This window comes from Chrysoperla carnea, chromosome 5 (assembly GCF_905475395.1).
Source record: "Chrysoperla carnea chromosome 5, inChrCarn1.1, whole genome shotgun sequence".
Taxonomy (NCBI): Eukaryota; Metazoa; Arthropoda; class Insecta; order Neuroptera; family Chrysopidae; genus Chrysoperla; species Chrysoperla carnea.
In genome coordinates this window covers 4,358,947-4,371,981 of record NC_058341.1, presented here as the reverse complement: position 1 = coordinate 4,371,981, position 13,035 = coordinate 4,358,947, and the positions used below count along the sequence as shown (strand labels likewise).

Sequence of the window (13,035 nt, the reverse complement as noted above, 5' to 3'; positions counted from 1 at the left end):
CTTATAATAAAAAAATTTTCCATATGTGTAAATATCCTGAATATGTGCGGAATTTTTCCGCCGTCATGTAAATTGAAAATGTATTCTATATATTAATAATATTTATTTATTTAAGTTTATAAACTTATGTACAAAGAAGTTCGTTGTTTTTCAAAACAGATTACAAATAAGCTTTACACAACATTACAAAAAAGATTCATAAATTAGTTTATAATTAAAATAAATTACAATTCAGATAAGATTATTTCACAAATTAAAAAAAAAGAAAAGATTTGAATAATAACAAAAAAATTTACTGAAAAATACTCTTTCAAAATGAAAAGGCTCCGCAATATTAGATAGGAAAATGGTTTTCTGTGAAACTTTTTCTAATCCACCCTTAAATGTTCTAGAACAGTACTTCAGTAATGAGAGGAAATGTGGAAAATTATTTTGGGTTCCTGAAGGCATTAGGTATTCTAATCAGTATCGAAACAGATATCGTTCTTCATTTTTTCTGATTTTCAGAACCTCATATCTAATTTGATCATACTATTAATTAAACTCATTACTAAAATCAATTAATCCATAATCGATTTTAGTATTTTGAATTTCGCTATACCACGTACAACGCTTGCGCATAATCATTCAATAGCTATAGTTAAAAGTTTTTGTTGCTATGCCAAATGTTAGTGTGATTTTTTATTAAAAAATTTAATTATTTTTAATTGGATTAATCTTGAATTCTGAAATAAGGTAAATTTAATAATTTTTACATTTTTTGATGTATAAAACGCATACAAAATATCAAAATATTCTTAATAAAAATATAATTTAAAAATAAATTTAATTTTGAAATAATTGAATACATTTACTAGACATGCGCAGTTCATTATTTCGTTGAACAACAAAATGTAAGCGCGTCGGTTAGACTTCTCTTGATTTTTTATTTGAAATTTCAGTAATTTTATTGAAAATATATTGAAAATTGTGTTAAAAATGTGCTAAAACTGTTAATTAACAATTTTAAGTAATTTTTTTAAGGTTTTCGGTATGTTTTATATGTTTTATGTTAATTATTATAATTCATATAGATTTCTTAAAAAGTTAGAACCTATGTATTTCTACAACGCATGCGCAATCATTCAATAGCTATAGTTCAAAGTTTTTGTTGCTATGCCAAATGTTACTGTGAGTTTTTAATTAAAAATTGAAGTTTTTTTAATTGGATTAATTTTGAATTCTTAAAATAAGGTAAATTTAAAAATTTCTGCATTTTTTGATATATAATACACACAAAATATCAAAATATTCTTATTAAATAAATTAATTTAAAAATAAATTTAACTTTGAAAAAATTGAACATATTTACTAGACATGCGCAGTTCACATATTTCGGTGAACGCTTAAGTTAAGCGTCAGTTAAGACTTCTCTTGATTTTTTATTTGAAATTTCATTAATTTTATTGAAAATATATTGAAAATTATGTAAAAAATGTGCTAAAACTGTTAATAAACAATTTTAAGTAATTTATTTAACGTTTTCGGTATGTTTTATATGTTATATGTTAATTTTTGTAATTCAAGTAGATTTCTTAAAAAGTTAAACGTATAAATTTCTACAACGCATGCGTAATCATTCAATAGCCAGTTAAACGGTTTTGTTGCTATGCCAAATATTAGTGTGTTTTTAATTAAAAATTAAAGTATTTTTAATTGGATTAATTCTGAATTCTTAAAATAAGGTAAATTTAATATTTTCTGCATTTTTTGATGTATAAAACACAAAATATCAAAATATTCTTATTAAATAAATTAATTTAAAAATAAATTTAACTTTGAAATAATTGAACATATTTACTAGACATGCGCTATGTTAATTATTAGAATTCATGTAGACTTAAAAAGTTGAAGATAATTATGAAAATCTACAACGCATGCGCCAATTTTCCGAAAGACGTTTTTCTTTTAGTTTAGTAAATATGTAACATTTTGTGATTTGTGATCGCTTTATTTTAAGTTTTTGATATTTTGTTTAATTTTTATGTATTTAGCCTTATTTTTTTTTTAATTTTTGACAGATTTTTGAATAAATTTATCGATGTAATACTGATCCAACGATTACGCTGTTTGCCCTACAATTGTAGGTAGGTGCACATTTTTTTTTTATTGAATATTTCGAAACTAATTAAGTACACAATATAATAAATAGATGGAGTTAATCGAATTTTATTATACATTATTATTAAAACTATATCCATGACACTTTTGGCTTAACAGGGGAGGCAAATCAAATTTTGTGAAATCCCCAAAATATTCCCGAGAAATTGACTGAAGTTTTTGAGGCAGCAATGCCATCTATGCCAAGTTTTATCCTTTTATATCTAGAAATTTCGGAAAAATCAAGGTTTTTCCAATTTACTCGAAAACTATACGTTTTAGAGAAAAAAATTGTGCATTTTAGGGAAAAAATACTTCTGGTATGCACTTCTGGCAGTATAAAATTTCCCTCGGACAAAAGATTCATTTGAAATTTCTTAGGTGTATACAGGTACATGTTTAACCAGCTAAATGAGTTGTTAGCGTAGAGTCTACGCCGTAGACCCAGAGGGTTGCATTTGCCCTCTCCTCGATACGCCTATGCATGTAATATTGGTAATAATTTTCGTAATATTAATGTAACCTTAGTACAAAATAGTATAAACAATATTTAAAAAGATTATCCCGACAATGGTCCTGTAATTTTGGTAACATAGTAACTTTGGAGCATTATTTGCTCTTTGCTGTTTTAAAAGTCGACTAGCTTCTCGCCATCCAGTTTCAATAGCACCATGAACTGTAGAATAACGATGTTGATTTGTAGCTTCACCAGCAAATAGTACAACATCTTGGCCAGCTGAATTTTTTAACGGTTCTTGTAAATCAAGTCTTGAAGCATTTAATTTATAGGCTGTTACACTATTATAAGTGTATGACCCACGAAAATTTCGATTTGTAAACCATTTTGTTCTGAAAATTTTATTTATTGTTAATGTAAATAGAGTTCGTGAAAATTTGCGTACCCAGTTTTTGGTCCAAGAGAGGCAAAATAGGAATTTTTTGTCTAGAGGTGGACAAATACTGTTCAATTTATCCCAATCAATCAATAGTAAAACCTGGCCTTGGGAGAGTGGGGTAACTAATCTGAAAATATACTTTCCAAATACAGTTTCTTTCCAAACAAGATACTTTCGTTTGAATACTCGAGAATTTCAATCAATTTTCCGAATTTTATACAGATGAAATCAAAGATCTCAATATAATCGGAATATTTTAACAATTAAGCCACTTAATTGTAAATTTGCACGTTTTCAAAATGAATTAAAAAGTAACGCTACCTTACAAAGTGAACTGGTTCAGGTATCGTGTATTTATGACCCAAAAACATTCGTATCAATTGCATTAATTTTGATAAAACTTCCTCTTCTGGTAGAGTTTCCATTTTCCGAGACGATTCACCTACAACCCATCCAAATAATAAATTTGGTTGATGTTCCACAGGATGTAATCCCGTTACATCTGATAACCATTTATTACGATCCTAAAATTCAAATTTAGTTCTGTTAGTCTGAATGAACCATTAAATTTTAGAAAATTTACCAAAGAACCATTAAATTTTTTAAGTTGCTCGTTAATTTCATGTTTTTGCCATGCAAATACAAAACCAGGATGATTTTTTGGCCACCATGGTTCCGAAAATTCAAATATTAATTTATTAACTGTACCCATATTAAAACCTCGGATTGCATTCAATTTATTTGGAGGTAATTCTGGTTGAAATAATGAATCAATTCGATCTTTAAGAACTCCTAACGATACCGTTACAATTACACGTTCTGCTTTGTATTCTGATCCATCAGCACATTTCACCGTTACTCCATTTTGATTTGAATTCCAAATAATATTAATAACTTCTTTATTTAAAAGCATTTTGCGTCCTATTGGTAATGCTTTTTTTGGATCTGGTAGTTTTTTCATCAGCAGATCTAAAATAGTTTTGTATCCTCGACCCTTCCAATTTAAATTATCTCCTTCGCAATCCCAGTATAATGCTGAAAGGTTTGCTGATACATCGTACAAAGAATCTGATGCTTCTAATATAGAATTACCTTTATGTGTCCAGTCTAACACGTACATGGAAAGATTTCGATTAATTTCCTTTAATTCATTGTTTAATTTATCCGCAAATCTACGAAAAAATATATTGAATTATTTAGTATAAAAAAGAAACGAATTTTTTTTTTTTAATAAATTTTGCCTACAACACTTGTTGATTTAATATGATGCCTATACTATTTGTTTAACATACATGCAATACAAGTTGCCTATACTATTTGTTTAACATGCATGCAATACAAGTTGCCTATACTATTTGTTTAACATACATGCAATACAAATTGCCTATATAATGTTGACTTCATATCAGAACGATGGGCGATTGCAACTGACAATAAGTGTCAAAACAGTTTAATGAACTTCAAAACGTGTCGATAATAGCGTGTTAGTATTACTATCTTTCCAGATTGGTTCAGAAGACTCCAAAAATCGAATTGTTTCTCCCGTTTCTCAATAAACCAGCATAAATCCTTTAGAATTCAGTAAATAAAGAGATTTTCGATTGTTTATTTCATATTCAGGTGAAAATTCGACAGTTTTGAGCAGTTTTTACACCTTGTATATATAAAATATATATCAAGGTATACTAATTTTAATCCCAAGTTTGTAAAGCTTAGTAATATTGATAATACGAATAAAATATTGGTATAAGTGTTCATAAAATCACCTAATTAGTCCATTTCCGGTTACTCGTCCGTCTGTCCGCCCATCTGCCCGTGAACGCGATAACTCAAAAACGGAAAGACATATCAAGCTGAAATTTTTATAGCTTGCTCAGGACAAAAAAGTGAGTTTGAGTTCGTAAACTATAAAAGATGTTTTTAAACTCATCTAATATATAAAACTAATGCAAGCACTTTCATTCAACACTTTCTATTCAGGATATTTCAACAACTAACTCAGTCAATTGTTTGTTTTCACTTGTTATTTTAAATTATTTGAAGGATATTTATTTAAATTTTTAATTATCGCAAAACCAGGCTTACAAAACATCCAAAAATAATGTACAGTCCTGTGATTCGGTTTAAATTAATTTTACTATCTCGTAACTTTCTGGTTTATCTCCCAACTTCCTGGAACTTTGAGGTGGCAATCATATTGAGAGTTGTTTGCCGCCAATCACTCTTAAATGAATTCAATATTATGGGCAAAATTAGATTCGAATATGGAACACTGATAAACCAAGTGCATCTAGAATTCGATAAGTTTTTTTTTAAAACAAAATTTTCTTACTTTGATTGAATAAAGCCTCCCATTGAACCATTAAATCGAGCCATTTCATCATCTTCAACAATTCCTTGAAGAATTTCATTTACTCTATGCGTTTCCGTTTTTGGTAACATTGTACCAAATGATGTATAAAAATCTGGGAATTTTTCTGGCTCATCATAACTATGATTTGAATGCTCCAATAATCCTAATGGATATGCCATTTCATATATAACATTATCCTTTTCGCCATGAACCCATTGCGCACCATATTCAATAACATTTGCACCGAATTTCTGTGTATTAATCCGGCCACCAATACGATTTTCGGCTTCTAACCAAATAATATTTTTAATTCCATTTTCATATAATTTTGTGCCAGCCGCGATTCCAGCCGGACCGGTACCGATTATTATCACATTTGGATTAGTTGCGAAAACATTTAAAATGAAATTTATTAAAATAAATGTCTTAAAATTATTCATATTTTTTTAAAATAACATATACACAAACTAATATATCATCTAGTTGAAAATATATTTTAAATGCCTAAATTAATTTCGCACTATTAATAGCTGTAGCAGCTACACACTAAAACTAGGAAATAAGGTGTAGCTTTATGTTCTCATTTTTATAAAAAACAAACAAATTGAATAAAAAAGGTTGTAATCGAGTTTGGGAAAAAGTCTCTCTAAATTCAAGGCCAAATTAACTTTAAACATAATCCAAAATTTAAAATATATTACACGGGGTCTCAAATTTAATTAACAGCAGAAAAATTGTGCATCAAATTCGAGGATATTTGCGCCGTTAACAAAATAGTTGTAGGATATAATATATAATAAAATTTACGTTTTCTCGGTAAGTTTAATATTTCCAGAGAAATTTACGAGCAAGAGCTCTTCAGAAAACAAAAAATTGAGTATTGTTTCAAAATTTTTGTATATGTATATGTCTACATTTCAGATGGATAATTTATAATTTTTTTTTCGAGTAAAAATTCGTTCTAAAACTTGCCAAATGAGAATGGAATGCTTTTGTGAAATCATTTGTAGGGTCTTTTTTTTTAAAGAGGTGATGTTGAATGAATCAACAGATGAGTAACTGAGGGTTACAATAATTTATTATAATAAATTTACATAGTTCTGGAGCCATCATTTAGTTTCGTATAATTATTTATTTTATTTTATTCGAAAAATTCAATTTTCATCGCATATGCAACAATAACATGCAAATCACATTTGATAAGATTTCAGGAACCACAAAAAGGTGTATATTTCCTTTGAAATTCTTCAGAAATTTGGAATAAATCAATTAATGTTAGTCATAGTTAGTCTCTGAGTACTACAACTCTTGCGGTGAAATCAGTTTTTAATAGTATCATGCTTAATCCCAACTTTTTGTCAATAATCCCATTCATTGTACTTTTTTTGCGTAAATCAAATTTTGAGAAACGCCAACAATATTGTTACTATCCGACGCTATATTGACAGTGTATGGGTTTCAGTGCTATGGGGCAGAAAGTAGAGCTAAATTAAAATAACTAGGATAGGCAAGTAGTTAAAGGTTATCGATTCAAGTTGCCTCGCTGCTGGATTAAATGGGTGAATATAGTTCAGGCCGATAGTTGAAAGACCTTAATTGAATAGTTAATTAAGCTAGTTGGCTGGGATATATACATTACGGTAAATTCAATCCAAAAAGAGGGATTTTTTTGTTCAAAATCGATGCCAAGATCGTCATTATACCTCTTATAATCCTGTAGAAACTGTTCCATTTTGTTGCGCTGTTTAAGCATCGACGAAGCATCCAGGTCAGGAATAGAGAAATAAAAACACAAAAAATTTATTATGTAAAAATTTTTATTTACGAATAATACCAGATATTGGTTCTGAATCGATCAATATACAAACAAACTAAAAACTTGTATTACAAAAAACGTATAATAATTAATAGTAATAGCAAATGGAATTAGAAAACAGTTTTTAATGTTTTTATAAAAAAAATTGTTGATATTTTATTTTGTTTTTTTAATTAATTAATTAATTAAATTGAACTGATAAATATATATAATTATTATAGATATTTATAAATTGAAAAAAAAAGGAAAATTGATTTATCATTACAAAAAGTAATCGGCTTGAGGTTTTTTTGACGGTATGCCTCTTGATTCTTGTGGGGCCGCTTCGAATATTGTAAAGTCTCTTTGTAAATGTTCATTTAATTCTAAAATCGCTGCAACGTTACCGCATCTAAAAATAAATTATAAATTTTATATATATTCATTTTTGAGTATATAAAGGGTGTTCCAATAAGAACGCCAGTTTTGAATTGCACGCCATTTTTTAGAGCCATAATTCGGCATTAAAAATAAATGATCATTCGTTAGTTTAAGGTAGCTGATTGAAATCAATTCTGTTTACTGTTTGTGCCACGTTAAGGGCTGTTGTTTCGAAATATAAGGTGCTTCTTACCTATAACAATAATTAGGGGCTGACCATACTGTTAAAACTGTTTCATTAAAATGCCATTTGTATCCTTCCATAACTAACTGATGGGCTCGACATATCATATCAATTTCGTTGGCAGCATTAAATTGTGCAACTACATCAGAACCAAATAAATAACCAGCTCCACGCGGCGATACGCCCCAACCTTGTGTGTCTAAAAAAAAATCAAAATATTATAGTTTTGACTATGAAATTTTAACCTGGTATTAAAATAATTTATTCTATTAGTTGTTATACTTAAATGAAATAACATACCTTCTGGATCGGACCATAATAAATCACACATGGGTCCATCATGGGGTACTTCTTGTTTTCTATCAATTGTTCTAATTTGATCTAACGTTTGTATTGACGGTGATAAGCCACCATGAACACAGAATATTTTTCCATCAATAATCGCTGATAGCGATAAATAATCAAAAATTTCTGTACAGTATCGCCATACAGTTATTGAACCATATTTTCGTAAACATTCATCATAAAAACCATATACTTGTGTAATTTGTCTCGATTCATGGTTACCTCGAATTAATGTTATACGATCTGGATAACGAACCTGCAAAAATTCGTCGTAAAACAATTGTGTTCTATGAAACTTTCGACCATGCAAAAATTGCTTATATGAAACGAAAACTTTTTCGTTTAAGAAATTGTCGCGAAATCGATTCGAAAAATCGTTCTTCGTCTGGCAATTTGGGTGATATCTTAGAAACTATGCACTCTATTATCGAATGAACGCGATTTCTGAATTTCAGATTGATATAATCATATTTCTTAGAAAATTATTACCTTGTAGAGAAATTTTGGCCCAAAAACAACAATTTCATTTGACCATTCGTTCTCTATTTTCTTGGTATTTCCCGAAATTCATTATACATTTTACCCAAGAATTACCCATCTAGCTATTAAATGAACTATCGTGTTCGAAATAGGGTTAAAAAAGCTCTTAGAACGTCAGGGAAAAAATCAAATTAAAGCCAAACCAAATTACAAAATTGCTGTCGTAGCTGGTGAAAAATTGTTTTATCCTGTGAATGCGTTCAGTCACTGATCCATGGATTGGCCATGACTTGAATGGGATCGGCTTAGAGCGGTTCTGTGAGTTTTTTAGCTGTTTTGTTAACCCTGTGATTGCGTTCATTGACTGGTCCTCAGAAAATCTGGGAAAAGCTAAAAAAACCTGAAATATTCTATTGGCGCTAATCATCTAATCCAAATTATCTAATCGTGAGACTCAGTTGTGGAAAAGTTGGGAAACATTACCGATTTTAATGAAAACTTTTGTATCGTGTTGATAGGACCCCAAAGGAATATTCAGCCAACTTAACCAAGGCATATGGGGGCTTAGCAATCTAGCGAAGGGCATATGTAGCCCAAATTTCTTTTTGAAATGTTTATTTTGGCTTAAAATTGTCAGCTAGTAGATATTTTTACGAGCTGAATATAAATCCGATGTCGAATTACACGGCTTCTGTTAAGTATTCCGAAAATCGTGCCAATTTTGACCGGAAATACCACTTTTTGGTACAAAAACGGCAAACTTAGTATATATCGCTCAGACTGTGCTCTAAAGAATATTTTTGGTCGCTAATTACGAATTCGATGTCGTATTACACGGATTCTGTCATATCTTCCGAAAATCGTGTTCGCTGGGTTATTAAAATAAAAATTTACAGAAACATAAAAATATTTGAAGTAAAAAGAGGTTCAAACTTACTTTTAAAGCCAACAGTAATAGGAACGTTTCAACGCTATAGAATCCTCGGTCAACAAAATCACCCATAAATAAATAATTAGTTTCAGGAACATCACCTCCGACTTTAAACAGTTCCTTTAGATCATAAAACTGTCCATGAATATCTCCACATACCTTTAAAAAACAAATACCAAACATTCAGGTTTTCGGAACCAACAAAACAACGGGTAACAGAAACTAAATACAAACCGTTACTGGAGAATCGACCCGTTGAACATTACTTTCTTCAACTAAAATTTCCCGTGCTTTCGCACATAATGCTTTCACTTCGGCTTCTTTTATTATTTCACACTTCTTTAATTGTTCTATTTGTCTGTCCAAATCGCTGCTATCACTCATATTTTTTGGAAGAGTAAAAAAAAAAACGATTTCCAAAAATATGTAAACTTATAAATTACTAGAAAAAAAGTCAAAACGTAAGTTTCATATAAATTTTCTCGATATAATTATTTTTCTAAAAATTGTTTATGAAGTATAAAAAAAACGATTTTAGGTTAGGTTTCAAAATTAATTGACTCGAAAATCATCAAGACTCTCTCCGATCTTCTAAATTTTATTTACCTCGAAATATTATCACGTATTTTTTATTTAAAAAGTTACATTTATTAAGAATTTTTCGTAAAAAAAACAACTTTATGTATCACTTTTGTTACACAAAATCATCCCCTGTTTTAAAATATTAAAAAGCGATTATGTGTGTTAATCATCCACAAACTTTGTAATCTGAAATGTTCGACGTATTTAAGGGCGTCGCTTGAAATAGCACGATCAACGTATGTCGTAACTCAATGTTTAAATGGATACCATTTTAATAATTTATTAAAACTAGAAGAGTATCCATTGATTCCAGGCAATTATCCTGATTATTCCTGAATAAATTTAACATTTAAAATGATTTTATATAAATTTTTTCAGTCATAAATGTCTAAAATAAATAAATTTAGAATCAAATAATCGTGAATGCGCATGCGTTATATTATACCCTATTAATTATATTCGAATATGGCGTCTGTTTGTATATTCATACATTGAAAAATAGTCTATTTTGTATATTCGTTATGCTAAATTAAAGTTCGGACAGTTTCAGTGATTTTAATTGTCATTTAAAAAAAAAAAACTTGTGTGATTTTAATAGTTTTTCATTTTCATCAGATTTAATCAGTTTTTCAATTTTTTTTTTTGGGATAATATAATATGGGGAATGTCCATATAGCAGGACCTAATGAAGCGTTGATTGTATCAGGTTAGTTAGAATTTTTTTGAAATTGAAGTTGTCTTTTTGGGAAAATTTGTGGTTAATGTTTTTTTTTGTTTTTGTAAATTAGTTTTTCCGTTTTTTTTCGAAATAATTTCATTATCTATGTCAGGGTCGAATTAGATGTTTTGTAATAAGCCGGGTATTTGTTTTAAAAATTTCTTGAATTTTTATAATTTAAATACGTTTTGACTTCCATGATTCAAGTTGTTTTTAATAAGCAACAATCAATTTTGTGATGGAGAAAAGGCGCGTAGTCTAGACGGCGCCTAAATTGTTTAGGTATTGAAATCACTTTTCTCAACGTTTTTCATTAAAAAAAGAAAAGTTTTTTCCGATTAATTTATAAATTTTATTTCAAATATTTCCTTCTAAATTTTTTTTCGTATGTATTGGGTGAACCATGAAATTTGTCCGAAATTTTTAATGTAATCTGTCATGCGTGGGAGTTTATACTAAATTTTGGCGGGAAATTTTAGGTCAATGACATTTACGATTTTCCGTGATTATATAATAGAACGATTATGTTAGGTTATAGAATGTTATGACGTAATTAGGGTAGTTGTATGACCCAATTATAAGTTTCTTGAACTATTTTCTAAATCGCTGTGTATATTTACATGGTAACATATAAATAATTTTAATTATTATTTACACGTAAATTTTTTTAAAAAATAAATAAAATTTAATTTTTAAATTTCATGTATCTTTGGAAAATTTATTCAGAAGCTTTTCCTCTTATTTTACACTGTACTTTCATTTTTTAATGCATAATTTAATCGCAGAACAGTTTATTTTCTTGGGAATTATTTAAATGAACTAAAATGACCTTCTGTTGGAAATTAAACGATAAAAAAAACTTGCTTCCTGATAATGTAACTCATTTAGTCTAGGAGAGGGTGAAGTCGTATAGTCCAGGAGGTATTGCATTTATTATAAGTGATTTAAATGGTTTTTAAGATTACTGTGTTTCGAATTTTAATTTAAATTTCGGTTTATTTGACATTTAGGTGTAAGGCCGTCACCTTACACTTAGGGGGATAGTTGAACACTCCCCCCTCCCTCATCGAAAGATTGAATTTCGTTAGTTCCGAGGATTCTTCTCATTATTTTTCACCTTCAAAAATCAAATGTGTATTCTGAACTCTTTTATATTGTCTTATATGTTATATCTCGTAAACGGCTCCAACGATTTTCACGATTTCATGAAAATTAGTATGTAGGGGCTTTTTGTGGCGAAAAATCGATCAAGCTAGGTTTCATTTTTAGAAAATGTCGTTTCATCTCTGTTTTCAGGAAAAACTAAAACATTGACAGTAAAATATGACTCTTCCTGACATCTATTGGCGATGAAATAAAGTAATGGTTCTTATATTAGTGATAAAATTTGCGCCTTTTTAACTGAAAAAATACCGTGTAAAGCTCGGTCACCCAGCATTTAAAATAAAGAATGATTGATTTCACGTGTAACTAATACTTTAAACTGTTACATACGTTAGCGTGTAAGGAACTTTATATTTCATACAAGTTTCTTGAACTATTTTTATTGATAGAATTCAATAATTATGTGTTTTTTTTGATGAATGAGAAAATTAGAAGCCTCTGTACATAATGATTGCTTTTAAAATATGTTATTTTTAGAGTTAATCTGCATAAGTTACGATGTTTTTTTTTTAAATAATAATATTATGAAATCAATTTGTAATTAAATGACCTTGAAATGTTTAAATTATGTGTTTTTTATTTTGTAAAATGTAGGAGTGTTTTTCATTACATTAATTTTTAAATCCATACGGTATTTGGTACTGTTCAAGGTATGAGGATTAATTGATTTTCATGAAAATGAAAATCGGATAAATATGATTTGACAGATCGATGAATTTTTGTCTCAGTTTACTAGAAGCTGCCACGAGAATGCAAAATATTAAAAAATAGCTTAAAAAAGAATGGAAGCCATATAAATGTCAAAAAGTTTCGTTTAGTCTGCATAGGTGACATGTATTGGATCATAACTCTGATAATAATTTCATTAAATAATCATAGATGTCGTTGTATTTGTAAATGTAATAATTTTACTTCCTTATGTTTGTGGCCGCAAACATTATTTAAGAAATTCCTTGAAATCGGTCCGGGAAATCGATTTTCATATGCTTTTTTGGACGACATTTCGA

At 28.9% G+C, this 13,035-nt stretch overlaps 3 protein-coding genes across 3 annotated transcripts in view; 1 reads left to right on the top strand and 2 right to left on the bottom strand.

Moving 5' to 3' along the window:
• Positions 1-2,431: 2,431 nt before the first annotated feature.
• Positions 2,432-5,923, bottom strand: LOC123301548 (spermine oxidase-like). The gene is made up of 4 exons (XM_044884325.1): positions 5,368-5,923; positions 3,619-4,207; positions 3,357-3,559; positions 2,432-2,988 (listed from the first exon to the last, which is right to left on the bottom strand). The coding sequence occupies exons 1-4, from the start codon at positions 5,826-5,828 to the stop codon at positions 2,664-2,666; spliced, it is 1,578 nt and encodes a 525-aa protein (XP_044740260.1). The 5' UTR covers positions 5,829-5,923; the 3' UTR covers positions 2,432-2,663.
• A 1,486-nt stretch (positions 5,924-7,409) lies between these two features.
• Positions 7,410-10,288, bottom strand: LOC123299679 (serine/threonine-protein phosphatase 4 catalytic subunit). The gene is made up of 6 exons (XM_044881976.1): positions 10,171-10,288; positions 9,799-10,006; positions 9,571-9,723; positions 8,109-8,409; positions 7,818-8,007; positions 7,410-7,595 (listed from the first exon to the last, which is right to left on the bottom strand). The coding sequence occupies exons 2-6, from the start codon at positions 9,946-9,948 to the stop codon at positions 7,466-7,468; spliced, it is 924 nt and encodes a 307-aa protein (XP_044737911.1). The 5' UTR covers positions 9,949-10,006; positions 10,171-10,288; the 3' UTR covers positions 7,410-7,465.
• A 331-nt stretch (positions 10,289-10,619) lies between these two features.
• Positions 10,620-13,035, top strand: part of LOC123299838 (flotillin-2) — a 215,692-nt gene continuing 213,276 nt past the window's right edge. The window contains exon 1 of the mRNA XM_044882222.1: positions 10,620-10,852. Within this exon, the coding sequence (XP_044738157.1) occupies positions 10,804-10,852 (49 nt within the window). The 5' untranslated portion in view covers positions 10,620-10,803. The remainder of the gene's footprint in view (positions 10,853-13,035) is intronic.

Coding starts and splice junctions, on each gene's coding strand:
- LOC123301548 (XM_044884325.1), bottom strand. CDS start 5,828: ATGAATAATTTTAAGACATTTATTTTAATAAATTTCATTTTAAATGTT. Junction 4,208..5,367: donor GGAGGCTTTATTCAATCAAA/GTAAGAAAATTT, acceptor ATTTTTTCGTAG/ATTTGCGGATAAATTAAACA. Junction 2,989..3,356: donor GAACCAGTTCACTTTGTAAG/GTAGCGTTACTT, acceptor TAAAATTTTCAG/AACAAAATGGTTTACAAATC.
- LOC123299679 (XM_044881976.1), bottom strand. CDS start 9,948: ATGAGTGATAGCAGCGATTTGGACAGACAAATAGAACAATTAAAGAAG. Junction 9,724..9,798: donor GGGTCGATTCTCCAGTAACG/GTTTGTATTTAG, acceptor TGTTTTTTAAAG/GTATGTGGAGATATTCATGG. Junction 8,410..9,570: donor TATTACTGTTGGCTTTAAAA/GTAAGTTTGAAC, acceptor GAATTTTTGCAG/GTTCGTTATCCAGATCGTAT.